A 25,898-nucleotide genomic window follows, 5' to 3' on the forward strand; every position below is an offset into this window, starting at 1 on the left:
CCTCCCAGCAGAGCTAGAGAGGTAAGGAGGCCCCTCCACCGGGCAGAGGACACACAGAGCCCGACTCTGGGGGAGAGGGGAGTCCTAGTGGCGTCGGGGGCATCGCCCTGCCCTGGAGAGACCCCACCAGCCCTACTCACCTCAGTGCCTCGCCTGCCCCCCACCCCCAGGCCACATTCCAGGAGGGGATCCAAGATCAGGCTAATCCAGGTCGGAGAGCCTGGGACTGACGGGGGCGGGGGGGGGGGGCAGAACAAAGGGTACTGTGTCCCGGGCTGCCGGAGGGTGACTTGCTGGTGGTCCCAGACCTTGGCCACTGCCACCCCTCCCCCTCTGGGGAGCCCCTCCCCCCCCGCCCACTTCCTGGGAAACCAAGAGCAGCAGAGAGACTGGGCCAGAGGTGGATGGATACAGCCTGAGGGCTTCAGGGCAGACCTAAAGATCTGCTTAAAATGAGGGCTGTGAGGGGCTGTGCAGGAGCCAGGGAGTGACCTACAGGACCTCCTGGACCCCACTGTCCAGCGGGAGGCCTCCAGCCCCAACCCCCCCAACCCTGTCCCCCAAATCAGACACCACCAGTCCTGCGGCTGTGTCCACTTGCTTTATTTCTCACCGTTTACAAAAGTTAAACAGGAGGACATATGCAGGGTGGGCTGGAGGGTGCGCAGGGGCTCCTCCCTGCTGGGGCAGAGAAGGGGAAGGGCGTTGGGACGCATGAGGCAGGCCCCCAGGGAGAGTCCTGGGGCCCTTGGAGGAAGAAGAAATGGTCCTGTCCTCCAATTCTGCCTCCTTTATTTTGAAGGGCCCAGACCCCAGGCCAGTCCCCTTGGAGCTGCTCAAGCTGCGGGCGGCGCGTTTGGGGCAGGGCAGCCCCCCCCCAGTATCCGGACCCCGGCTTCGCGGATCCACTGCTGCTGCAGCCACCGCCAGCTCTGGGCAGCCCCTGGGCAGTTGTGGGGGGACGACCTCAGACCCGTGCCGGAGGAAGGCACCTCAGCGGATGAGGGGTGCCGAGCGGTCGTTGGTGATGGTGGGACGCAGCTTTACCGTGGCAAAGGGGTTTGTGCCCCTGCGAGGGGAGAGGTCAGGGTGAAAGGGGCCCACCCAGGTCCTCAGCTGGCTCTGGGTCCAGGCGAAGTGGCTGGGCACCTGAGCCAGGGCTCACCCCTACCTCCTGCCCCCACTGGCCACCTCCACCCACCCCTGCCTCATCTCCCCCCACAGCCCTCCTCTGAGCCCCGTCCACTCTGACCCCCGCCCTAGGACTCACCGAGGGAAGAGCTCTGGAGGGTGCTGCTCCCAGGACATAAGTTTCTGCAGTGGGGGTGGAGGAAGGGCCAGGTTTAGGGGGAAAGGGGCACCCCTGCCTCTGCTACTCCCCATTCCAGGAAGGCAGAGGACCCGGACCAGTGGCCCCGGCAGCACCAGGCTTCTGGGAAATAAGGCCCGGGTGTTCCGAAGCCCAGAATTCTGCAGGTTTCAGACGTGAGAAGCCCGTGGGCCAGAGTACCATCCCCCGGGCCCCAGCCGCTCTCCTTGCGCCCCACTCCTCGCCCCGGTCCTGCCCAGCCGGCCCCGGCCCCGGCTCTGACCCAGGATCCTGGTCTTGCGTCTCCTGGGAGGTGGGAGGGACAGGCCTTTTCCAGTGCTCCCAGCAGGACAACGGGGGCTCCAGGCCCTGAGAGGAAGGCTTTCCCCCTCCCCAGATTCTGAAGTCCATCCCACACGTCCCCTGCAGATGGGCAAACTGAGGCTGGGATGGGGAGGCCCCCTGCCAGCCAGCCAGCGGCCAAGCAGGGAGGGTTACTTCATCTCCAGTGTCCGGGCCCATGGGATGAGCCCAGGGTTGAGGACAGGTTGTGTGTGTGTTCGGGGGCGGGGGGGCTCACCTTGACGTCACTGGCCACCCCCGGGCTGCCCATGCTGCTTTGGCGGCTGTCAGGCAAAGGTGTAGGTGCGGGGCTGGGGGCGCGGCTCGGGACGCGGCTCGGGGCTCGGGAGCGGGACTGGCCGTCCCAGTACTCTGACGGTGCTGTAGAGTTGGCCGGCCGGCCCAGGAGGTCGTCAAGGCTGTGGCTGCCCCGGAGCGGGTAGGATCTGAGTCCAGAGGAGGGATGCACGGGAAGGGGGTCAGGCGTCAGGCCCCTACTGCACCGCATCCCATCTTGCTGGGCTCCTGAGCGTCCTACAGCCTCCTCCCTTGTACCCAGGTGAAAGGAGGCCACACAGGCTTGAAGGCAGCCCCAAGAGGAGGCAGAGGGATGGACACAATGACTTTCTCATGTGGGGGGGGGGGTCCCCTTCCTCCAGGGGCTGAAGGAGGCTAGGCCCACTCAGGAATGCAACTCACAGATGTCCCCACCCCTGCCCCACTTCCGACCACCCAGATACCTGGAAGGTAACTCATTCATAGGGCTCATTGGGTTCATGGAGGTCACTGGGCTCAAGGGGCACATGGGGCTCACAGGCACCTCCTCCAAAGGCTTCACATAGGCCTCGGGGAACCAGCCGCTCCTGCGGGGTGCAGGCAGAGGGTCCCATAAGCAAAAGGCCCAACAACAGTGGCCAAAATCCCACTCCCGAGAGCAGTTACTGAGCAGTGCTGTGTGCCAGGCCTCTCTCGGAGGGCCCTGCCCAGACTAACTCATTTAATCCCTTGAGGAGATCTTTCTCAACATTCAAGTCCAGCCAGCCAGTCTCATGTCCTGCCAGGGGCTGGGTCGCCTTAAGACGCACTGGAAGTCCAAGCAGGAAAGCGCTGTGTCCAAGGACATGTGGTGACCCGCTTCATTCCCTACTCGCCGAGCACCCACCACATGAGGGCCCACAGAGAGCCAGACACAGTTGCTGCTCCCCAGAGGCTCCCAGCCCGGCCGATTGGCAGACGCACAAATGGATGACGACGAGGGTGACTGGGAAGGGGACAGGGCAGGGGCTGAGGACCACAGGCAAATGTACGAGCCCAGAGGAAGGCGCACGGAGCCCAGGGTGCCTGACTACCAACCCAGTGCCCCTCCCTGCTCTGCCCCGCTGCTTCTGTCCGCCCCAGGGCTCTGGGTCCTGTGACCCCAGGTACCCCTGCTCTTGGGGTCTTCGCCTGCCTGGAGGCTCATTATTGCCACCTCCAGAGGGCTGGGGCTGGGGGAGAGGCAGTCTCTGGCCCAAAAGCCCTGTGGGGGTCACTGGCTGGCTCCAACAAGCTCCCACCTCCCCCTTTTTCTTTGGCACAAAGAGTGATCTTTGCACACTCCCCTTTTTTGGCTGCCAACCCCTGCCCTCCACCAGCCTTGCAGTGACCACAATGTACTTCCCCACCTCGGGCCTCCACTCCTGGTGTCAAAACCGACCCCAGTTTGCAATCTCGAAGGATCTTCCCTGCACCCGTGACTGCAGCTCAGCCTGTGAGGTCCCTGCATGGCCTGTGGGCCTGGCCTGGGGGAGCCCACCTCCAGGTCCATCTCCTCCATCAGAGAGCCCCGCTGACTCTCAGGGTCCGGGGGAAGCTGCTCCTCCCTCGGTGCGGGGCACGCAGTAAGCGCCCAAGCAGTAGGGTTCCCGCAGTGTCCGCACAAGTGACAGAACCTTCCCATTCCTCCCGGGGGCCACGGCCCTGTCCTCTAACTACCCCCGCTGGCTGGATGAGGACCGGTACAGGGCGTGTATGTGCGTGTGTGTGTGTGTGTGTGTGTGTGTGTGTGTGTGTGTGTATGGTGGGGGGAGACTTGTCTGAGCCCCGGAGTGGGGGGGTGGGGCACCAGTCTCGGTCGGGGCCTCCGGGGCCTCCTTGCACCCCGGGGCCCAGGGCTCCCACTCACGCGCATGAGCCCTCCAGCTTGCCGTAGAGCCAGCCGTTCTGGGCCTCGGGCACCAGCACCTCCAGGACGTCCCCGGCCGAGAAGCGCAGCAGCGTGTGGTTGGCGCCCTCCGAGTGCGAGACGAGGGCGCGGACTCTGCGGGCGCCCCCGCCGCCCGGGCGCTCGCCGAAGGAGTTGGAGCGCGAGCGCGGGCTGCCGCCGGCGTAGAGCGAGGCTGCGGGGCCGGGAGAGCGCAGCGGCGCGTGGGTGGGCAGCTGGCCCTGGCGGCTGCCCCCTCGACCCCTCCTGCTGCAGCGCCCCCTCCGGGCCTCTTCCCGGGCCCCCGGGTCCCCCCCCCCCCGGGGGCCTCCCTCTGCACTCACAGGTGGACGGCGTCCGGGGCAGCGACCGGCGGTCTGGTTCCAGCTGCGACGCGGACCTCGCCTCGCCGGGCTCGGAGCCGTGCCGGCTGCGGGGGGAGCTGAACTCCGCCAGGGGCCTCTGGGGCTGCGAGGGCAGACGGGCAGGGGAGGGTGGGGCGGGGAGGGGGGCGCCGCGGCGCCCTAGTCCAGCCCCCACCCCCAGTCCGGGCCGTCGGCGTAGGGGTTCTCGGGCCGGCGGCCCCGCCACCGCGGGGGCGCCCAGGCCGCGCCGGGGCGGAAGGGCAGGCCCGGGGGCGCCGCGTAGACCGGGAGCCTGCGGGGCGGGGGGCTCCGGGCGGAGGGCCGCAGGCCCCAGGGCGCCGCGGAGGGTGCGGGGGCCGGCGGGGGCGCCCAGGGCCTCACCATGTCCAGGCGGGTGGGCGTCAGGCGGCCCGAGGGGTAGGGCGGCCCCAGCACGGGGCCCAGCAGGCCCGGGGAGTGGGCGCGCGACGGGCTGCGGCTGGCCTCCGACTGCTCCTTCCACAGCAGCACGCGGTTCTGGAGCATGCCCCGGGCCTGGCCGCGTGGGGACACAGGCGTCAGCCAGATCCAAGCAGGCGCCCCCCCTCCCCCGGTCCTGGGACCTCAAAAGCGACACCCTAGACCTGGGAACTCGGGCCGCGGAAGTGGAGGATGACCCGATTTTCTAGCTGGAAGGAGCCAGAGACCACTGTGGTGCCACTTTGGACTTGCCCACAGTCTAACCCTCTCCCTCTTTTGTCGAAGAAGGCCCCTCAGTTTTCCTTGAGGTGCTTCTCCTGCCCCTTCTCTCAGTCTGTGTGCTTTGGCCAGGCTCTCCCACTGCCCAGTACAGCGGTAGGGGTAGAAGGCGGGCCTGGCCACTCAGGTTGCTCCATCCTCCTAGTTACGGTCATGGACTCAGGGATGGCACTTCCCCAGAAACTGTGACCAAAGAACCCAATTCCAGTACTTATCCTGGAACAATCTGGAAAAATATATTGTTTCACTTCATGGGCTTTGCTAAATAGAGTGAAGCCAACACAGGAAGCTACAACTAAGGGAAAATGGCAAATTTCTGATGACGTGTGTGCTCCTGGATCCAGCTATACCTGAAACCCTTGAACTTCGTAGTAACTAAAGCGATAAGTACCTTTTCTGGGTAAGCCAGTTTGAGTCATTTCCTAAAAGAGGCCTTTCAAATACAGTTTTTCCAGTCTATTCCTTTTAGTCTACATAAGCATCCCTAGTGTCCCTGGTACATGGGCATCTAACTCTGGATACTTTCAAGGACAGGAAACTCAGCCATTGACCACACAGTCCATAACAGCTTGGGGGTGGGAGGGCTTTAAATGTCAGACCAGCTGTGTGCAGGAATGGTGTTTTTAATTTTCTGTATTTGATGATGTTTTGACATCCTGGGCCTTTGCCAATCCTGCAGGGATTGCCCCTCCCAGGGCTAGATCATTCCTAGAGATAGTAAGCAAGTTGTCCTTGTGACGGCACCTTTCCATGATTCCTCCCTTCAGTCTGGCCCAGCTGCTGAAAACCTCATAGAGATCTTAGACAGCAAAACCAAAGCAACTCAAGTCACAGGAGCAACTAGTCCTGTTGGTCACTAGGTGGACACCCCCTCTGTTGCCTTGCATAACTAATTAGCAAAGCAGCACAAAGCCCAAACTCCAAAGGTCTTCATGTGCTTGCTGCAGAAGCAGTATGCGGGGGCGCCTGGGTGGCTCAGTCGTTGAGCGTCTGCCTTCGGCTCAGGTCATGATCCCAGGGTCCTGGGATCGAGCCCCACATCGGGCTTCCTGCTCAGCGGGAAGCCTGCTTCTCCCTCTCCCACTCCGCCTGCTTGTGTTCCCTCTCTCACTGTGTCTCTCTCTGTCAAATAAATAACATCTTAAAAAAAAAAAAAAAGCAGCATGCAAAGGAAGGACATAAGGTTCTGCATACCATATTTTTAAAAGGGTTTTTGTCCAGTTTGAGAACATTCAGTGGAAAGCACCTGCCAGGGTCCTAGGGGGTTCTGGGAATGAAGGCCACATCACCAAGTCCCAGCCTGGAAAGCACCCAACTTTACTGGCTTCCCTCAGCCCTGCCTCCAGGTGGTTTCACCTGTGGTTAGGAAGAAACACTGTGCAGGCTTTCAAAACCATAAGGAGACCATGGGAGAAGTCTTAAAAACATTTATGGAGCAGAAGAGTCATTCTAAGTATGCTATAGACCCCATAGACTAGAAAAGGCCGAAAAATTTGACTAAAAAAAATTTTAAACATGGCAAAACAATAAGCAACATCAAATGATAAATGACAAACAGAAAATATTTGCAACTCATCACCAAGAAAGGGCTAATTTCAGTAACATATAAAGAGCTCCCAGAAATGAATAAGAAAAATGGAGGGGAAGAGGCTGACATGTCCTAGTAAAGGCCATCCAGTGGCTTGGAACCATGAAAAGATCTGTCTCGTTTATAAGACAAGTATAAAATAAAACCACACGGAGATACCAGTTTTACCTTGCTGATTAGCAAACATCGAAAAGTTTGCTCTCACGCAATTGTCAAGGAGAATGTAATCTACACGGCCGGCAGAAGGGTAAACTGGGACAGTCAATGCCTACATCCTTGGGCTCGCCAATTCCATTCCTAGGAATTTATTCTGGAGATAGACTTGCACAAGTACAATAAACCTAGAGAAGCTGAGGGCGAGGTGAGCAGAGAGGCATGTTAATGACCAGACTCGGACTCAGCCGGGATTGGGTACGCAAGGCACGTGAGAGTGATCCCTTGCTGTGCCCAGCCCTCATCGTTCTTTAAATCTTGTTCCAAATCTTGTGCATTCTCTTTATAGATATAGTAATGGGTAAGTATTTATGCTTGACTACCTTAGGAGTTTGATCTTGTGTGTCCTAAACTCCAGCTGGGTCAGACAACATGATACCTGTCCCCACCCCTCTCCATACCTATGGGAAGTCTGGCTCATTCAATCCACGGCCCCCTCCTGAGGGGCAATCACTCAGCAGGAGGCAGTCAGTGAAGGGGTCAGCTGTCCCCTTAACGTTGGAGGTTAACCGTTCAGGATACAAGCAGAAAGGAGCTTCCTGCCAAAGAAGGTACTTACATGGCCAACAAGGACCGGGAAAGATATTCAGTTTCACTAGCCATCAGGGAAATGCAAATCAAAACCATAATGAGATACCACTTCACACCCACTAGCTTGGCTAGGATCAAGAGGACTGACAATAACAAGTGCTGGCAAGGATGCAGAGACATTGCAAAGCTCATACACTGCTGGTGGGACCGTGAAATGGTGCAGCCACTTTGGAAAACAGTCTGGAAGTTCCTTAAACAGTTAAACATAGAGTTACCCTATTCTCAGCAGGGCCACTCCCATATAGCCATGAGGAATGAAAGCATATGTCCACACAGAAACTTCTACATATATCCAAAGGAGCATTATTTATAATAGCCGCAAAGTAGAAACAACCCAGAAGTCCATCAACTGATGAATGGATAAATAAAATGTGGTCTCTCCAGACAACGGAACAGTATTTGGCAGTAACAAGGAACGAAGGACAGATATGTGCCCCCACATTGATGAATCTACCCACACGATGCTTCATGGGAGAAGCCAGTCACAAAGGACCACATATTGTATGATTCCATTTATATGAAATGTCCAGAAGAGGCACAACTCTGTCTAGAGACAGAAAATAGATCCGTGGTGGCCTAGACCGAGTGGGGGGGTGTGGTGGGAAATGGGGGAGGGTTAGGGAATGACCATCAAGGGGTGCTGGGGTTTTTAGGGGTAATGCAAATGTTCTAAACTTGATTGTGGCAATGGGTGCACGAGTTTGTGAATGTACGAGATTCCACTGAATTGTGCACTTTAGATGGATGAATTGCATGCTGTGCGAACTGTATCGCAATACAACTATTTCAAAGAAGAACAAGCAGTTCCTCCCAGGAGCATCAGCCTGTGGGAGAGAGGAGGGGCAGGAGGAGAAAGCTGAGCCCCGAGCCGGGGGCCGGCTGTTGTGGGACAGCGGAAAGATATCAGCTGGAGCCAAGATCAGTCACTGCGTCCAGCCATGTCTCCCACCGCTGCTCAGCACCAGAGGGTCCCTGGGTTCAGAGACTTGGGACGGGGCTTGGCTGAGGTGGGGAGGCAGGAGTCTGCTGGGGGCTGTTGGAGGCAGCTGACTGCAAGCAGACAGATCTCCTGAAGGGTAGCCTTTGTTTGCTGCACTGGAGGGGAGAGAGTAGGGGCAGGAGAACGTAACTCCACTGGGTTCCCTGATATGAGGTTCCACCACTGCGTCAACCTTGCGAGATGGGGATTATTACCCTCTTTTGCCAGGTAAGAAAATGAGACCCAGAGAAGTGAAATCGCTTGCTAGGTTTGCAGCCAGAGCACAGTGGCTGGGAAGAATACAAAGAAAGAGAAATGGAAACTGAACAAGAATGCAAAGAAACAGAAACTACTGGGCAGAGCAAGGAGGCTGGGAGAGGGGCGGGGGAGCCGCGTCAGGGGCATCAGGAAAAAGAGGCTGGCCAGCTGGGTGGGGGGGTCCATGGCCCGCTCTGTCTCAGATATGACATTGAGCAGAGCCTGACATGCCATCTGGACTCAAAGCATATTTATTAAATATATGAATGAAGGAACAGATGGCATTGGAAAAATGCAGGGACAAGGTCATCACTTTAGGAGAGAATGATGGAAAAATGATGTCCCAGTGTCCTTGGCCCCTCCTTCTGCAGATGCCACCACATTTGGTGAGAGGATGGACTCTTTATGCAAAGAAAGAGACGTTCCTTTCTCCAGGAAAACACAGTCTGCACCAGTGTGTTCAGCCTGAAGAGTAGAACACAGCCCCTACTCTCAACCAGGTTCCCTTGTGCAGTGCTCAGTCTGCACAACCTTCCCTGGCAGCCATGTCCGCAGTGGTTCTCCGCATGAGTAGGCTAAATTGATCCCTATCCCTGAGGCGGAGGTGAGAGCCAATCCTTGCCGCAGGAAGACCTGGGTTAGAAGGGGGTCCCACCGGGGTAAAGATTGCTCCACTCCCCGAATCCTCCCACGTTTGCCAATACCACTGCCTGAGGCCTTGCGGTTCAACTCAACCCCGAGTGGGAACAGGACTATGAGGAGGCAAAGGAAAGAAACAAGGCACCTGAGAGGACCCAGCGGTGAGGGAGGAGAACCGAGCAGACTACGCGGGCAGTTGAGAGAAGGGGCTGACAAGCTTGACAAGATCTTGATAGGAGCATGTGCTGCATACCAAAGACCTTCTTACCCAGACAAAGCACAATTTTACGATTGAAGATGGAACAGATGAACTAGAAGAGAGAACAGTCCTGTTGAGGACACAATCAGGCCTGACAGGTCAAGGGGTGGGTCGAGGGAGTATCTCAAACTACAGAACAAGAACAAATGAAACAGCGTTGGTGAGGGGGGAGGTCATAGATGTGGAGTTCTAGAACGAGAAGGAATGGTGGCGGAGTGATAACAGAGAAACGGAAGAGCAAATGGCTCCCCTGACCTGAAGAAAGACCTGAGCCCACAGAGTGAGGAGCACCAGCAGCCACTCATCTAGGGGTGCCTGGACAAATTCCTGAGTCCCAGGGACACCAAGAAAATCTCCAAGCATCCAGAGGAAGAGCCAGTTACTTAAGAGAGAAAGAAGACAGACTGGCACCCGACTTCTGCATCCACAAGACAGAGCACCAGGAAACAGGGGAATGTCCTCTTGGACCACAGGAGAAAAAACCTACAGCTCTGGAGTCCTTCAACCAGCCGACATGCCACTCAGTACTCAAGGTCAAAGTGAGACGTTTGCACATATGCATGGATTCAGGTGACACATCTGCAGAAGACATTCAATTAATCAAGACAGAAGCCTCAAGACAGCAGGAAATGAAAAGGAGTGAAAACAGTGGTATCAGCATATCTGATCACGTGTGTAATGAAATATCAGTGCAAGTGACCGTGCACCAGGCAGTGGGAATATACATGATCTAAGTGAAGTTTCTCGAAATAGAAGGATCATGCTGCAAAGTAATGACTTGTGAGAGTCTAGAACTAAAAGTCCTGAAGTTTTTTTGCAAAACCAAGAGCTGGGGATTGGGAAGGCAAAGGGAAGGAGTAAGGCCACATTTTAGAGTGCCAGGGAGGGCAGCAAAATCCTTCTCCAGGTCTCATCTTAAGGGGTGGGGGGCTGCAATGGACGGAGTAGTGTCGGGGGGGGTGTCAGTATATTTTGGAAAATATAAGAGATGAATATATGTTATCAGGAGGGTCACAAAGTGAGGTTATCATGAATAGAGATGAAAAGAACAGTAGGATTTGCAAATTAATAAAGGGGAACGGGGGATCCATAGTAACACCACCAAAGTGGCAAAAGCAAGCATGGGAGAAAAAGAGGAAATGACCAAGTAAAATACAACAGGTATATCAGGTGTTGGGTTAACTGGGAGTGAGCTGAATTGCTCTATTTGAAGACGTAAGCTGTCAGACTGGTCCAAAGTCAAAACTGAGCTCTATGTTAGTGACAGAAAACACACATAAAACAAAGAGATAAAGGGGTGCCTGCTGGCTCAGTAAGAAGAGTGTGCAACTCTTGATCTCAGGATCATGAGTTCAAGCCCTATCTTGGGTGCAGAGATTACTTAAATAAATAAAACTTTGGGGCGCCTGGGTGGCTTAGTCGGTTGAGTGTCTGCCTTCGGCTCAGGTCATGATCCCGGGGTCCTGGGATGGAGCCCCGCATCGGGCTCCCTGCTCAGTGGAGAGCCTGCTTCTCTCTCTCCCTCTGCCTGCTGCTCTGCCTACATGTGCTCTCTCTCTATCTCTCTGTCCAATAAATAAATAAAATCTTTTAAAAATAAATAAATAAAACCTTAAAACAAAGAGTTCACAGAAGAGAAAGGAGGGTACTTTTAATTTCAGACAAAGTGAAATGAGAAGCATCAAGCTGGATTATGAGATATGAAATACATAAATGGCAACATTTACAGAGAAGGTATGATAGTTGTAAACCCAACAGCACTAAACAACATGGCAGTTAAATACAGAAAGCACAATCTGCTAGAAAGCCAATGAGAAATGAAAGAATCCGATTGGTCTAGCAGATGGAACAGAGCAAGACTACAGAGGATTTAAACAATATGATAAAAGGAATAGGCAATAACTAAATAAACCTATGAATTGATGAATTTGCAAGTGGTGAGTATGTGCAAGCAGGAATGAAAGAATAAATGGTTCATACATGAGTGAATAAAGGCATGAATTGGTGAATGAATGTGAGAATAAACAAAATCATGAAGGAGTATCTGATGATACAAATAAACACAGAAACAACCAAAGAAATAGATGGGGAGAGTAAACAATAAATAACTACAGAGAGGAAGGCTAGAAGGAAATGGGCGAAGGGAGGGAAATCCCTGTGGGCAGCCAGCTCACAGAAAGCACAGACCCTAGGAAGGCCCTGTAACCTGTCCCCCAGCCCCAGCTCACCCGGCCAAAAAACTGCAGGAACGTGTTGGAAAGCAGCAGGTGCTTCTCGGCCAGGAAACGATAGCGCCGCTTCTCTTCCAGTTCAGCTGCCCGCTGACTCTCAGACACAAAGGCCTGCATCTGTGCGTGTAGCCGGTTCACACTCTCCTGTGGGAGAAGCGGGTTCTGGCTGGAGGCAGCGAGTGGATGCCTCATCCCACCCTCCCCAAGTACCAGCTGTCTGAAGCCTCCTGTCCTTCCTGAATCAGCCGTCTCCTCCCTGAGGTCCTCCCCTGAGCACCCAGCTCAGCAGAGCTCCCGGGCCCACCTCTCATGGGCATCCTCATCCTCCTGAGCCTGGGCTCTGTGTCTGTCCAGCCGGGGCCCTTCGCACAGGCAGGGCTGGAGTCTCAGCCATTGCTCTGCCCCCAGCCCCAGGCACGGGGCCGGGCACGGAGGCGGGGCCCAGGGAGATGGGTTTAAGGAAATGTGATGAGTTGATTTAAGTCCCTACTTGGGAGGGTAGATTCTGAAGAGGAGAGATAAGAGCTTAGTAAAGGAGCCAGAAGAGGAGACAGGAAAGGAGATAGAAGTCTTGGAGGCAGAGGCCAGGGATGGGGCCCTGAGCTTGGGAGGAGGGCTGGCCCCGGCCAGGGGCAGGGGAGCACTGCCAGGGCAGGAGGGAGTGGAGGAAAGCGGGGCTGCTGGGGAATTACACCTTGGCTACCGCGACCAGGAGCAGCATGGCTGACGGCCTTAGGTTTTCTCCATGAAATAGAAGGAAGGCCGGGCAGTGACCACGCTAGGAGCGGCACTGAGGTGGGCCTGAGGGCCAGGGGTGCCCACCCACCACGGGCCTGCTGACCTCCCTCGCTCTGCTCACTACAGAGAGTGGGGCAGGCGGCCCTCCTGGAGTTGGGCCGGTGCTGGGCGTGGGAGCTCAGGAGGGTGTCAGGGGGTCCCCCCAGAGCCTGGTTTTGCCCCCAGCTCTTGCACCTTCATCTCCCGAACATTCTTGTCCCTCTTGCGTTCCATGCGCCACAGCTCAGACATGCACTTCTCCAGGTTGGCGGCTCGGTGGTGGTACTCCATCTCATAGTGCTGGCGGCTGTCCTTGGGGAGGGTGGGGAGAGGGGGGAGACCCCCATGTCAAAGAGCTCAATACTCCAGGTCCACAGGTCAGAGCACTGAACAGGGCCCCGGGGGGCTCAGCTCGGAACATGGACAGCCTGGAGCCAGTCAATGCCCAGCGCAGGCCTTGGTGTGCTCTTCCGTCAAACGGGGAGAGGCCGTCTTGCGGTGATGGGCTGGGGTGCCAAGGCGGGGGGCCACACTTACTTTGATGAACTGCATGTCCAGCTTCGTGTTCTTCTCCATGTGCTGTAGCAGATCTCCATGGAATGTCTGCACCTGTGTGGAGCACAGGGTGGGGGTGATCAGAGTGGCCCTAATCATCCCCAGGCCCTGGCATCCCTTGCACTGCGCAGTCCAATACAGCCCACCGAGTTCCTAACACACCAGACACCTGCCCAATTGTCGGAGAAAATGGTCATAATATAAGCACCTGGTTGGAGGGAAGATTAAATGGTTCCGTATGCAAACAGGTAGTGCAGAAGCTGCCTGGCCACACCCCCTCCATAAATGTATCAGTGTCTTCTGGGTCTTACTCCCAGGCTGTACATTGATTATGCCATTCCCTCTGCCTAGAATTTCCTACCAGACTTTGAGTACCAACTTCCCTGCCCCCTCTACTGGGAAGTCTCCCTGACTTCCCCAGCAGAATCCACTGTTCTCCCATTTTGTGTCTGGAATGTATATACATTTGTTCGTTTACTTTCCGTTCCTCCAGCCATAGGACAGAATTTCTTGCTGGGCCCCTGGTCATAGCCCCTTTGTAGGAAGAGCAAGCTGCTGTGGGCAGGAGCCTCATCTGGCCATCTGTGTCCCCAGCACCGTGGGCAGGGCCTGACCCAGTGAAAGCGCTCACAGCTGTTGAGGTCTTAGCTGTTGAGGGGTGGCTGGTTTCCACGACAGGTGGGATGGAGGCGGCTGACCACCTGGGGGACCAGGAGGCGGGGGAAGGCTGCTGGGCTCAGGCTCAGAAGAGTTATGTCCTAATAATTCTGGTTCTGCCTCCAGTTTGCTCTATAACTTTGGACAAGTTGCTGCCCCTCTCTGGGTCTCAGTTTCCCCATCTGTAACAGGAAGGTCTTGGCCAGATGCTCTTGAAGCTCCAGCCTCGCAAGCCTGAAGAGCTTTGATTCTGTGAGCCATGGTGCACACCTGGCACCTTCCCCTGGCCACCCCCATCAGCATTCCCTGGGTCACTGTGTGTCGTGGGGACATCAGATCTAAACCCTTCAGCTGCCCGCTTTGCCCTCGGGTTCACAGGGAGCAGAGAGGAGTGTACCCCATCCTGCAGGGGACCTCTGCTCAGCCTCCTTTGTCTGCACCTCCTTGCCCCTCAGCAGCCCCTGCTCAAGAAACTTCAGCGGATGCTGCTAGGCATGCTGCTGCAGGGGTCCCCATGCTGTGCTTGGGGAGTTCTGCCCCTTGGGCTAGGGCATTGCCCAGAAGGAGAATGCTGGTAATCTTCTTCCAGTATTCAGGGAAAACCAATTATAAAAGTTGCAAATTTTATGTTTTTCTCCCGTAATTGTTTCTCAAACCCTGGTAACTGCTGGTCTTAGGGGCCTTGAGTGTGGCCCCCTCAGGCCAGGCCATGCCTTGAATCCTGAGTTGTGGCTGCTGGGTGTGTGCGTGTGTGTGTGTGTGTGTTTGTAAGGGGGTCAGTGTTATGAACGGTGTCAAGACCACATATCTGCCTTGTCAACTGGATCCCGGAAATAAGGAAGTGAGCCTTCCCAGCCTGCACCTGTGGGATCGCCCAGGGCGGTCCCTGGGGCACCTCACTCACCCCTCCCCTGGCCCTGCTTCCCACTGAAAAGATAGTCCAAGGTTTCTGCTTGAACACCAAATATGTGTTCTCGAAAATCCCCGTATCCTGCAAAATCGCCCAAAATAAACAACAGGGCTTATAGGAGATACAGAGTTGGAGCCAACCTGCAAAAGCCAGGCAACTTTGTAACCAAGCACTCATAAAGATGATGAGTGGTACCTGGAGACAAACTTGAACCACACCGAAGGCTACGGAAAATATCTAAAATGCACAAAATCCCACAGAATGGGCACACCAGCTCCACCTGAATTCCTGCAGAGCTGGCGTGCTGAGACAATGCAGGGGGATGTGGGGCTGTCACAAAGATGGGCAAGGGAGGTGGTGCAGCCTGCCCCCAGCTGAGAGCCCTGGGCGGCTGGGAGCACTCTCCTCAGGGAGGCCTGGGCACAGGAGCTCTTTTAAAATGTTCTTAAAATACAGATTAAAGGGTTCTTGCCGTCAGTGCAGCAGACAAGCTGGGGGCTTTTCCCTTCCCCTAATTCTGGTTGCCCTATTCCACTCTCGCTTAGGAGACATGGCTTATGAGCAAGTCACCTTCCACGTATCAGATGTCACTCCTTCTGCTTCCAGTCAGGTATGAATTGAGTCACCCTGTGGATATGTGTTAGAATGGGACCGCTGGATTGTAATTGTTCCCATTGCCATGGCTTGGCTGTGATCACCAATTAGATGGGGCTCAGGCACCACTGGGTTAATGGAAAGTCTCCATTAAGCTCCGGAAGAAATCAGTCTATTAAGGGGTTGATAACTGATGTGAACTTTGAGCTCTTGCTATGGCGGAACCATAGGACTATAGGACTATCTATTAACAGGTGGCTTCTGAAACACAGAAGTCATGAACCCCAGGCAGACTGAGGAATTCCCAGCAGGTCAGAACAGAGACTGCCCTCCCCTGCAACCCCTCTCCCAGCATATACTTCATTAGCGGGTCCTGTGAGCCCCTCAATACAGAAGCTGAGAGCAGACCCACCATGGAAAACACACACTGTAACCTCTATGTGTTGAGTTATTCCAGTAACTCGCAAGAAATCCTTTTGCCGCCTATACAGGAACCCCACCCCCCTGGCCCCGGAAGAATTGTCCCTGTGGGCTGACCCCACTCCTGTATTCCAGTTTGCTCTTGAACCCCCTCCAGTCAGGCTGTGCCCCACCACACCAATAAGAATGTTCTTGTTGAAATCACTGACACTCCACATCACAAAGCCAGCTCTCAGGACTCATCTGACACATCCTGTGGTCATCATTCAGCACAGTTGACCATTCTCTCCCCCTGAAACACCTTCCTCCCTTGGCTTCCAGCCTACCACCCTCTCCTGGTTTTCCTGGCACTCCCTACCCCACCATCCTCGCTGCCTCTTCTCTGTCATTTGCCGATTCTCCCTCACCTCCTGATCCCCCAGGGCCTCTTCCTTTCCCTTCTGACACCCACTCCCTCCATGAGCTCATCCGTCCATATGCTCAGGACTCCCAGACAAACAACCCAGCCTAGACCTTGACCCCAAACTCTAGCCTCATACATACAACTGATGTCCACACCTCCAGTTGGTTTTCTAATAAGCGTCTCAAACTTACCATGTCTAAAACTAAGTCCCTAATCTCTGACCTCCACCTGAAATGTTCCACACTCAGTATTTCCCACCTCAGCTAATGGCAACTACACCTTTCCAGTTGATTAGGACAAAACCTTGGAGATAGTTTGATTTTCCCTTTTCTTTTGCAACTTACATCCACTCCATCAGAAAATCTTATTGGCTTTACATTCAGTCTGATTTCTTCTCAACACTATCACTGCTGCCACTTTCCCAAGCGATTTCAACCCTCCCCTAGATTATTGCCATAGCCTCTAAACTGGTCTTCCTGCTCTGCTTTTGCCCTCCGCTGCTAATATTTTATTCTTAGTACAGGAGCCAGAGTGATCCTACTAAAATATAAGTCAAACAATGAACAACTTGGAGGATGAAATTTTAAAATTCCGATTATAATAGCTAAAAAAGCCAGATACCTAGGAACAAATCTAACAAAAGAGATGTGCAAGACTGCCACCCTGAAAATGACAAGGGCTTGCTATGAGAAATGAATAAACGGAGAGGTATACCATATTCATCGATCAGAAGACTCAATATTGTTAAGATGACCATGAATTTATATATATTTTTAAAGCAGGTTCCACTCCCAGTGTGGGGCTTGAACTCATGACCCTGAGATCAAGAGTTGCATGCTCTACTGACTGAGCCAGCCAGGTGCCCCTATGATGGCCATTAATTTATAGATTAATGCAATCCCTGTCCAAATTCCAGCAGGTTTTCTTAATGGAACTGACAAGATGATTCTACATATAGAAAAGCAAAGGATCTTGAATGTGCAAAATAATTTTGAGAAAGAACAAAATTCTTAGACTATTTGATTTTTTACCAGATTTTATTTATTTGACAGAGAGAGAGAGAGAGTACAGGAAGGGGGAGCAGCAGGCAGAGGGAGAAGCAGGCTCCCCACTGAGCAAGGAGCCCGATGCAGGACTTGAACCCAAGACCCTTGGATCATGACCTGAGCTGAAGGCAGATGCTCAACCTACTGAGCCACCCAGGCACCCCTAGACTATTTGATTTTTAAGACTCACTATAAAGCCACAGCAATGAATAGAGTTGCAGTATTGGTATAAAGATAGACAAATATATCAATGGAACAGGGTAGAGAGCTCAGCAATAGACCCACACATATACAACAAATCACATTTCGACAAAGACACCAAGTCAGTTCAATGGGGAAAGCAAAGCCTTTTTGAAACGGTGCTAGAACAACTGAATGTCTATACAGGGGGAAAGAAACCCTGATTCTATGTCACTTCATACACAAAAACAAATTTAAGATAGATCATAGAAATAAATGTAAAGTCCAGAACATAGAGCTTCTACAAGAAAACTTAGAGTATCTTTGCCATGGCGGTGGGCAAAGATTTCTTAAATAGGCTACAAACACAAACCACTTTTTAAAATTGTCAAATTAGCAGAGGCAGGTGTTTGTTGTTGCCATAGCATTAGTCCCATGAATTGTAAGGTAGTTTACTGAGTTTAAACAGATTCTGCCTTTTGTAAAATGAAAACAATAAAATAGCCAAATTGGGCTTCCTAAAAATGTAAAAGTTCTGCTCATCAAAGACACTATTTAGAAAATGAATAGACAAGCAACACGTTGGGGGGAGAAAAAAACATGCACCATGCATATATCTGATAAAGGGCTCATATCTTGACTATATAAAGAACTCCTATAAGTCAACAATACGTATAGGCAATAAATGGGCAAAGTACTAAACAAACACCTCAAGAGAGAAGATACGCAAATGTCCAGAAAGCCCATTAAAAGTCTTTAGTCATTGGCATACGCAAAATGAAACCACAATGAGGTACCATTCCGTACCTTCTAGAATGGCTAAAATAACAAAGACAACATCGAAGGTTGGCAAGCATGATGAGCAGCAGCAGCCTTTACACATTGCTAGCGGGGATGTGGCTAGCACAGCAGCTTTGGAGAGCTCTTTGGTGGTTTCGTATAAAGCCAAATATATGTCAGTCCTGTGACCCACAAATTTTGCTCCCAGGTATTTGCCCAAGAGGAATGAAAACATACATCCACAAAAGACTTGTGCAAGAATATTCACAGCAGCCCTAGTCATGGTAATCCCAAACAGGAAACAACCCAAATGATCATCAGCAGAAAAAGAGATAAACAAATTGTGGTAGATTCCTTCAGGGGAATAGTAAGTAATCAAACAGGACAAGGCTTCGATGCCTGTGACAGCATGAAAGCCATCTTACCAACATTACGCCGGGTGAATGAGGCAGGTTGCAGTGGAACACATATGTACAATTCCTGTCATATGAAGTCCTAGAACAAGCAACCTCCAGAGACAGAAATCAGAGAGTGGGTTGCCAAAGAGGAGGGAAACTTTTTTTAATGAAAAGAAACAAAGAAACGAGAGCGAACGTTAATGGGGACAGTGTTTTGGGGAAGCGGGTGATGAAAATGTTCTAACATTAGATAGTGGGGATGGGTTCAAAGCTCTGTGACTACATTAAAAACGTCTAAATTGTATATTTTAAAGGAGTGAATTTCAAGCTGATATTATATATTTAGTATATAATATCCACAATATATATGAGAATATATTTTTATCTATTATTGTATATATAGATACATCCATGATAGGACTTCTATAATGGGCTCCATTCTTGGCCCAGGTATTAAATCATAACATCTGGAAGCGTGTGGGGGGAAGAAAGGAAGAAAAAAGTAAAAACAGCCAAGAGGGACAGATGTTGAAGATAAGCTGCGGAGATCTAACATACAGATAATAGGAGTTCCTGAAGAAGAAATGCAAAGACAGAGAACAAAAACGTTCTAAAAACTGTGATTCAAGATAACTGTCCTGAAATTAAAAAAAAAAAAAAAAAGGATTTAAAACTACTTATTGTAAAAGTACACCATGGGACTGGGAATTTTGACCCAGACTGATTAACACCAAGACATGTCTAGAAAAATTACTAGACTGAAGAAAAAGAAAAAAAGAAAAAAATCTTTCGGGCATCCAGGCTGAGAAAGCAAGTGATTTGTGATGGGAAAAAACAGATCATCAGACTTTTCAGCAGCAACATTCAACGTTCCAATGGCAGAAGACGACCAGGATGTCTGAATGCTTTCATTCCCTGTATCCTCGAGAATCAGGATTCTTGATGAGGACCAGGAACAAAGGAGACGCCATGTGACCCATAAGAGGAGCAAGACAGCCAGAAAGCTGTCAATACTACTAGGGTCGTGCCCAAGAGACTCAGGAGCCAGACTGAGGAAGCTTCTATTGGCCAAAGCGGGGGACATTTTCAACTTGGGCTAAAGACAATAAAATTGCAAAGGACTGAAATACATCAAATGTGTTTAAATCTACAAATACCGATGATACTAAAAAATACTACAGTAGGGCGCCTGGGTGGCTCAGTTGGTTAGGCAACTGCCTTCAGCTCAGGTCATGATCCTGGAGTCCCGGGATCGAGTCCCACTTCAGGCTCCCTGCTCAGCGGGGAGTCTGCTTCTCCCTCTGACTCTCTTCCCTCTCATGCTCTCTATCTCTCATTCTCTCTCTCTCAAATAAATAAATAAAATCTTAAAAAAAAAATACTACAGTAATGGTGCGAGGAAAACAATACCGCTAATGGGTCACTTTCAGAGGATGACAAGGAGCGAGCTCATGCTCTTAAAAGCTAATGAGGAAAGGGAGTGAGTAAACCTTGATCCTGCTTTTCCCACACAAAACGTGCCACGGGTAACAAAGAGTAGGTAAGGAGCAGCGTCTCCCAGTTAATGGGTAAGAGAGCATCAGAAGAGCTGTTAACTCCCAATGTGGGAACGGATCTGGACACACTGAGCCCCCATGGCTGTTAATATCATGTGGCTTCAGACGTGACGTGGCTCCTGCTAGAATCCAGTGCTCTCTGTGGTCTTGCCAGAGGGATAGAACCTGGGTCTGATCGAGCCCCTGCATCCAGAGGACAGAGGAACAAGCTGAACTACGCCAGGAATGTGAGATCAGCAATTTCCAGATTGTAGGAAAACCAGTCATAGGGCCCCAGGGCCTTCAACAGACAAGTCGTAAGGGAAAGAAAGGGATGGAGGGGAACCAGTTGACTGAGAAACTCAAAGCCATATTTGAAAAAAAGAAACAGAGCACAACCAAACTCTAGTGTCTAGGGATGTATGCCCCACTGATTAGCTACAAAGGAGCACAAGGAAGTGTCGGATCCCCAGTCACTTTTGGAGGGAGGCGGGGAAGGAGGGGCTGTGATTTTGACAGGGGGTGCAGGGAGGGGCTCCCTGGGAGGCAGCACAGTTCTTGACCTGGATGGCAGTTTACCTTAAAATGATTCCTTAAGCTCTAATATGCTCACTGAGATGTTCCCTGTCTGCGTTTTCGTTTACAATTAAGAAAAGTCAGATCCTGTAGCTTTTTGGCTTCGCACACTCAGAGTGGCTAGAGCCCCAGCGAGGCCACAGGACGGGGCTCTTGTCGTGGCCGACCATCTCCTTCACACACGCCTCTGCTAGCCCTTGGGAGCTGTCGCCTCTGCCCAGAACGCCCCTCCCACACGCGTCTCCCTGGTTGACACCCTCCCCTCCTCTAGGCCTCTCTCAGGGTCCCTTTCCTCGGGCTGTTTTCCTGGATATCTGTTTAAAAATTGCAGCCCACCAACACTCACTCTGCGCCTTCCCGGCTCTGTTTTCCTCCGGAGCACATTTTGCATCTATCCTGTTGCATATATACTCACTTGTTGGTCTTGGGTTTTGTCTGGCCCCACCCTTGGGGCGGGCAAGGGTTTTGTCTGCTGTCCATGCCCCACCCCCCCCCCCGGCCGGCCTGCAACGGCACCCAGCACCCAGCTGTAGATGGCTGTCGGGTGAAGGAGCCCCCGGGGAAGGCAGCATCGGCTGCGCCGGGTCTCGTATGGTTCTGGCCAAGGGCCCTGCCTGGTTGTCACAGCCAAGACACTGGTGCCCAGGGACGGCAGCTCTCCTTACAGAGAGGGCCTGGATGACACTCGTCCCATCCAGCCCAGGCGGGCCCGAGGATGGGAAGCCACAGGCCACCAGCACAAGCTGCGCTCCTGACTCCCCTCCTGAGCCCCAGCACAGGGCACGGTTGAGCCCTAAGCCTGCAGGTGTCCCAGAGATGGGCCCCGGACCAGGGTTTTATCCTGGGCAGGTGGATGCACCTCTCTGTTTTCTGCTCCTGAAATTGTTCCCTATTTTGGCATGGTAGCCAAACTGCTGAGTATTTTCTGGTGTCCCCCAAAGTGCACCCTGACTTCCAAGGGTTCCCCCCACACACGTTTGAGAGCCACGTGCTGTCACAATGAGCTGTCCTTTCCACCTGAGCTTTTCAAGACCCGTCACCACCAGGCCCTCTCATGCTCTGCCCCAGCTCCCCATCCTTGGCTCACTTCTGCCCACCGTGCCCCCTGGGGACTCCTTCTCATCTCCCCACGTGGCCAGCCCCCACTCTCTTCAAATCTTGCTCTTTCCATCCAGAGTCAGGGAAGCCCTGCTCGGTGCCAGGCCCCACCCCAGCCCTCGCAGGGCTCCCAGTCTTGGCAGGGATAGAGACAGGCCGGTAGATCCTGCTGCCTGGTATCACCATGAAGATGTATGGAGAGCAACTAGTTTACCCTTATGAATTCACCTGGTCCTCCCAAGAGTCCTGCCAGTAGTTATGATTGTCTTCATTGTACAGACAGATAAGCCAAAGTACAGAGAGCCTTGTTCAAGGTCACAAGCCCGTGGCAGGTGGCGCTGGGCTGTGAACCCAGGTGCTCTGGCTGCAGAGCTGGCTTTCTTAACTACCGTGTGCTAAGAATGCATAGAAGCATCCGCTGGAGTCTAGAAGAAGTAATGAGCTTGCCCGGGGTCAAGGGAGGCCTGGTAAGGTGCTGGCCAGCAAGGCTGGGGCTGCTTCTAGGCTGAGAGAACAGCATGAAGACAGCCCAGTGGTAGGAGCACCAGGCCGTGTCTGCAGAGGGCAGCTCTTCTCGGGGCTGGGCTGTGACTGGGGGTGCCACACGGAGGCTGCTGGGTCAGCAGCGCCTGGGATCCCTCACTGGGGAGACTGGGTTTAATTCTGTGGGGTTTTCTCATGGATGTGACAAGGTTCAGTGGCTGGCTGCTCCCTGGGAGCTTGGAGGGAGGGGTTGGGGAGCCAGAGAGGAGCAGGGCCTGGCCGCGTGCACCTGGGCAGCGGTCCTTTCTCTCCCTAGTTCCTCCACTCGCTCTGGAATTGGGAGCAAGGGACTCGATCTCCAAGACTCAGTTTCCTGGTCTGTAGAACGGAGACAGAAGTGGCGGCTGCCTCCTGGGGTTGCCGGAAGCTTGAACAAGCTATGGCAGGTGCACACGCCCTGCACAGCCTGGCAGGCGCAGCCCATGCTTGTGTGTCACTAAGGGCCGCAGGGAGCCCTCCCTGAGAAAGGCTGTGGAGGGTTGGGCCCCGGTCTTTCCTGGAAAGCAGCCCACTCTCCGGAGTGACGCCTCAGGGCCGCGGTACTTACCACCACCTCCAGGTCAGAGTTCAAGTGCCGCTGGGTGTTCGACATCTGCACCAGGATCTCCCCTGGAGGCACGGAGGGAGAGCCGCCTTCAGCGGGGGCAGCCCGCCCCACCCACCCTCCTCCTGCTAGAAGCTGCTGCAGCGGCTGCCTGAGACGGGATTTGGGGGCCAAAGTCCAAGGATTTCCCATATGGCGCTGGGAGGAAGGCCGTGCTTGTCCGGGCCCTGGAATAGCCCTGTAGGGAGTGGCGGGGAGGGGCTTGGGCTCCAGAACAAGAGTCTGGGCTCTGGGCTCTGGGCTTGTCATGGGCTGCAAGGCCTGTGGCTTGGTGGGGTTTCCAGGAATGGTGAGAACAGGAAAGGAACCCTCTCTGGGATCCCAGGCTGGTGAGCCAAGCAGGCCCCTGAGTGACGGCACCAGGGAGACAGAGGGCCCTGGGCCGCAGGAGGCGGCCTGGGGCAGATGCAGGGCCAGGAGGAGAGCCCCTGCAGGTCCAAGAAAGATTGGGGGATATGGTGGAAGGGGGAGCGCCTCACCCAGAATCTGCGAGGTGGAGCTTTGGAGGGCCTGCTCTCCGATCTTCTGGATGGCGTTGAAGTACACCTCAGCCGCCTTGGACAGAGCTGCGTGGGGACAGGGGACGTGTGTAGCCCCAGCCCCCTCCTCCATCTGCCCCCGCCCTCTGGAGACCCCTCCTGTCCGGAGAGGGTGCGCGGAGGGGACACTGTGGGAACTGGCAGAGGCATCTGGGAGACGGAGGGGTGTCCCGGGCGGTGTGTGTGGACGCGGGGTACTGGCCAGAGGGGGAAGCGGGTGTGGAGCAGGGCCCAGGGCAGCTGTACCCCGCACCCAGACTCAGCGTGTGTCTGTCATGGGTGGGGGCGCAGGCAGCCATGTGTACCCGCAGGGAGGGTGTGGGCAGGTGTGGTGTGATGCGCAGGTGTAGGGGTGTGGGGTGCGAGTGGGCTGGGGGAGCTGGGGTGGGGGAAAGCAGGCTTTGACTCCAAAGTCCTGAAAGGCAGGGAAGGCTTGGGTGGCTCTCAGCTCCGGGTGTGTCCCTGGCTTGTCCTTGGCACAGATGGTTGCAAGCCCTGGTGGTGTGATCGCCTTGGTGGAGTGGGGGTTGTTGGGAAATGGGGGAAGGGTAGCTGTTTGTGCGGGCACCGTGGGTGAGGTTCAGCTGTTGGCGGGGGGTAGGGGGCACTGGGCAGAGTGAGGACACACAGCTGTGGTGCAAAGCCGGGCTTGCCGAGGTGGGCCTGGGCCCAGCAGTGGGCTCATGGGGCAGGATCAGGGTGACATACAGAAGTGTGTGCCGTTGGGGCCGTGGAGGCCGCCAGGACCGGGCACCGCATCTCTGGGAGCATCCAGGGGGCATCTAAGAAGCGGGCAGAGGAGGGTGTGGGTGTGCGCAGGTGAGGGTGCTGGACGGGAGTGTGGAGACGTGAGCCTGAGTGGGGTGTCTGGTGTGTGGTGCAGACGATGGGGGGGGGGGGTGCAGGTGACTGCATGGAGGGACAGGTGCATGGGGACAGTGGAGGCTGAGGGGCTGGGGGCCCCGGGCCGGCCACTTACCATGGAAGGCCCTCAGGTAATTGTTTCCAAGGTACACCAGGTTCTGCAGGGCGGGGTTAAACTGCTCCATGATGCTCTGGGAGCCCCAGGCCAAACGGGAGCCAGGGCGAAGATTGGGAGAGGGAGAGGAAGAAAGGTCGATGGGCAGAGGTAAGTTACCGGGCCTCAGGCGCAGGGATCCCGTCCAGCCCCAGAGAGGAGGCCGCCTAGAAGCGTGGAGTCACCCCGCATCCTGACTCTGCTGCAGGGGCCTGGAGGCCATCTCCCCGAATCCCTGTTCCAGGCCAGCTTCTGCTCACATACCTGCCCTGGCAGGAACCTGCTCCCAAGACAATGCACCTGGAAGGTTCTCCTCCTCCCACTGGGAGGAAGCTCGTGGTCTGCTGTGGCCCCCAGCTGGGTGTGGCTCAACCCTGCGCTGGGTCCAGGCCTTGCCTGGCTGGACACACGGGTGGCCGACAGTCACCCCAGGGGCAAGGGCAGATCTTGCCTTCCTCAGAGAAGAGCCCCTTGTCAGCGAGGCTGTGGCTGGGTCATGGGCCACCTCAGGCCACGGCCAGCTGGAGGGTACCCTCGGGGTGCAGAGGGCCTTGCGCATGGACTTAAGACTTGGGTCTTGGTTCAAATTGCAGAAGCCTCTCGGGGATGTTCAGAGACCTTGAACAAGCTGTGGAACCATGCTGGCCTTGGCTTTCTCATCTCTCCTTTGGGGTGATTATTTTCTATCCTAGAGGCAGGGTGTTGTGAGGCTTACATGTGAAAGGGTCCTGCACAAAGGAGGCGCCCAATAAAAGTCTATGGGGACAGCGGCAATCCCTCTGGTGTGAAGTAGAAAATTTGAGTGAGGGGCTCAGAAAGGAGAGATGGACAGAGACAGGAAGACAGAGAGAGACACACAGAGAGGGACTCTCTGGTCCTGGGCCAGGTGGCTCTTTGGGGCCCCACTTGCTCCCACCTCTCGCCACCCTGGGCCCCGTCCCGCCTTGGTCCAGCGTCTAGGTGTGCCGTCTCGGCGGGTCTGTCACTCACTGGGTGACTATGGACAAACCTCTGCCCTGGGAGCCTCAGGTTGGGGCTGGGGTGGCTAACTGCCCCCAGGGATTCCCACCCCTGTGACCACAACCCAGCCTGACTCTGGGTCTTCCTTTCCAGACCATGGTGCGGTCATGCTCACCCTCTGTCCTCCAGAGCCGGCCGGACCGTCGAGCCCTGGGAAGGGGCACTCGGGCCTGGGGCCTGGGCCACACGCTCGCTCACCTTGTAGATGGCCATGGTGGACCTATAGACCTGGTCCATCTCGGGGGCCATGGAGTGGGCTGCAAGTCGGGTGCTGGGCAGGAGGCCAGAGGTGCTGGTGGGGCCGGGAGCGCAGGGGGTCGGTCGCTTACAGTGCCCACCGCTTTGAGGGAGCAAAGAAAGCTGTAGAGTGGGACCTGGAGACGGAGGGCCTGCCGGTGGTGGTGGCCAGGGAGGAGGTGGCAGCTTAATTATTCACCAGCCAGGGATGTCAGAATGCGATCTGGGGCGTAACCAGACCCGGCGGAAGGCATCCCGTGACGCGGGCAGGTTCGTGTGACCTGCCCTTCAATTATTTACCCCTCTGAGCTGTG

The 25,898-nt window shown here is 54.5% G+C and overlaps 1 protein-coding gene across 2 annotated transcripts; it reads right to left on the reverse strand.

Annotated features, from left to right (window-relative positions):
* Positions 1–860: 860 nt before the first annotated feature.
* Positions 861–25,596, reverse strand: BAIAP2L2 (BAR/IMD domain containing adaptor protein 2 like 2). Of its 2 annotated transcripts, none has more exons than XM_088025378.1 (14): positions 25,546–25,596; positions 24,289–24,364; positions 23,250–23,336; positions 22,714–22,775; positions 13,009–13,080; positions 12,667–12,783; positions 11,692–11,838; positions 4,580–4,732; positions 4,178–4,301; positions 3,816–4,029; positions 2,392–2,514; positions 1,890–2,097; positions 1,271–1,314; positions 861–1,069 (listed from the first exon to the last, which is right to left on the reverse strand). In XM_088025378.1, the coding sequence occupies exons 1-14, from the start codon at positions 25,594–25,596 to the stop codon at positions 994–996; spliced, it is 1,554 nt and encodes a 517-aa protein (XP_087881504.1). In that variant the 3' UTR covers positions 861–993. The 2 variants fall into 2 exon arrangements, with proteins under 2 accessions (XP_087881504.1, XP_027971111.1); XM_028115310.2 differs by lacking the exon at positions 25,546–25,596 and adding an exon at positions 24,592–25,462.
* Between the last annotated feature and the right edge of the window lie 302 nt (positions 25,597–25,898).

Source organism: Eumetopias jubatus, unplaced genomic scaffold (assembly GCF_037043125.1).
Source record: "Eumetopias jubatus isolate StellerSeaLion01/CBP00866 unplaced genomic scaffold, mEumJub1_p1.0 scaffold_8, whole genome shotgun sequence".
In the NCBI taxonomy this organism is placed as follows: Eukaryota; Metazoa; Chordata; class Mammalia; order Carnivora; family Otariidae; genus Eumetopias; species Eumetopias jubatus.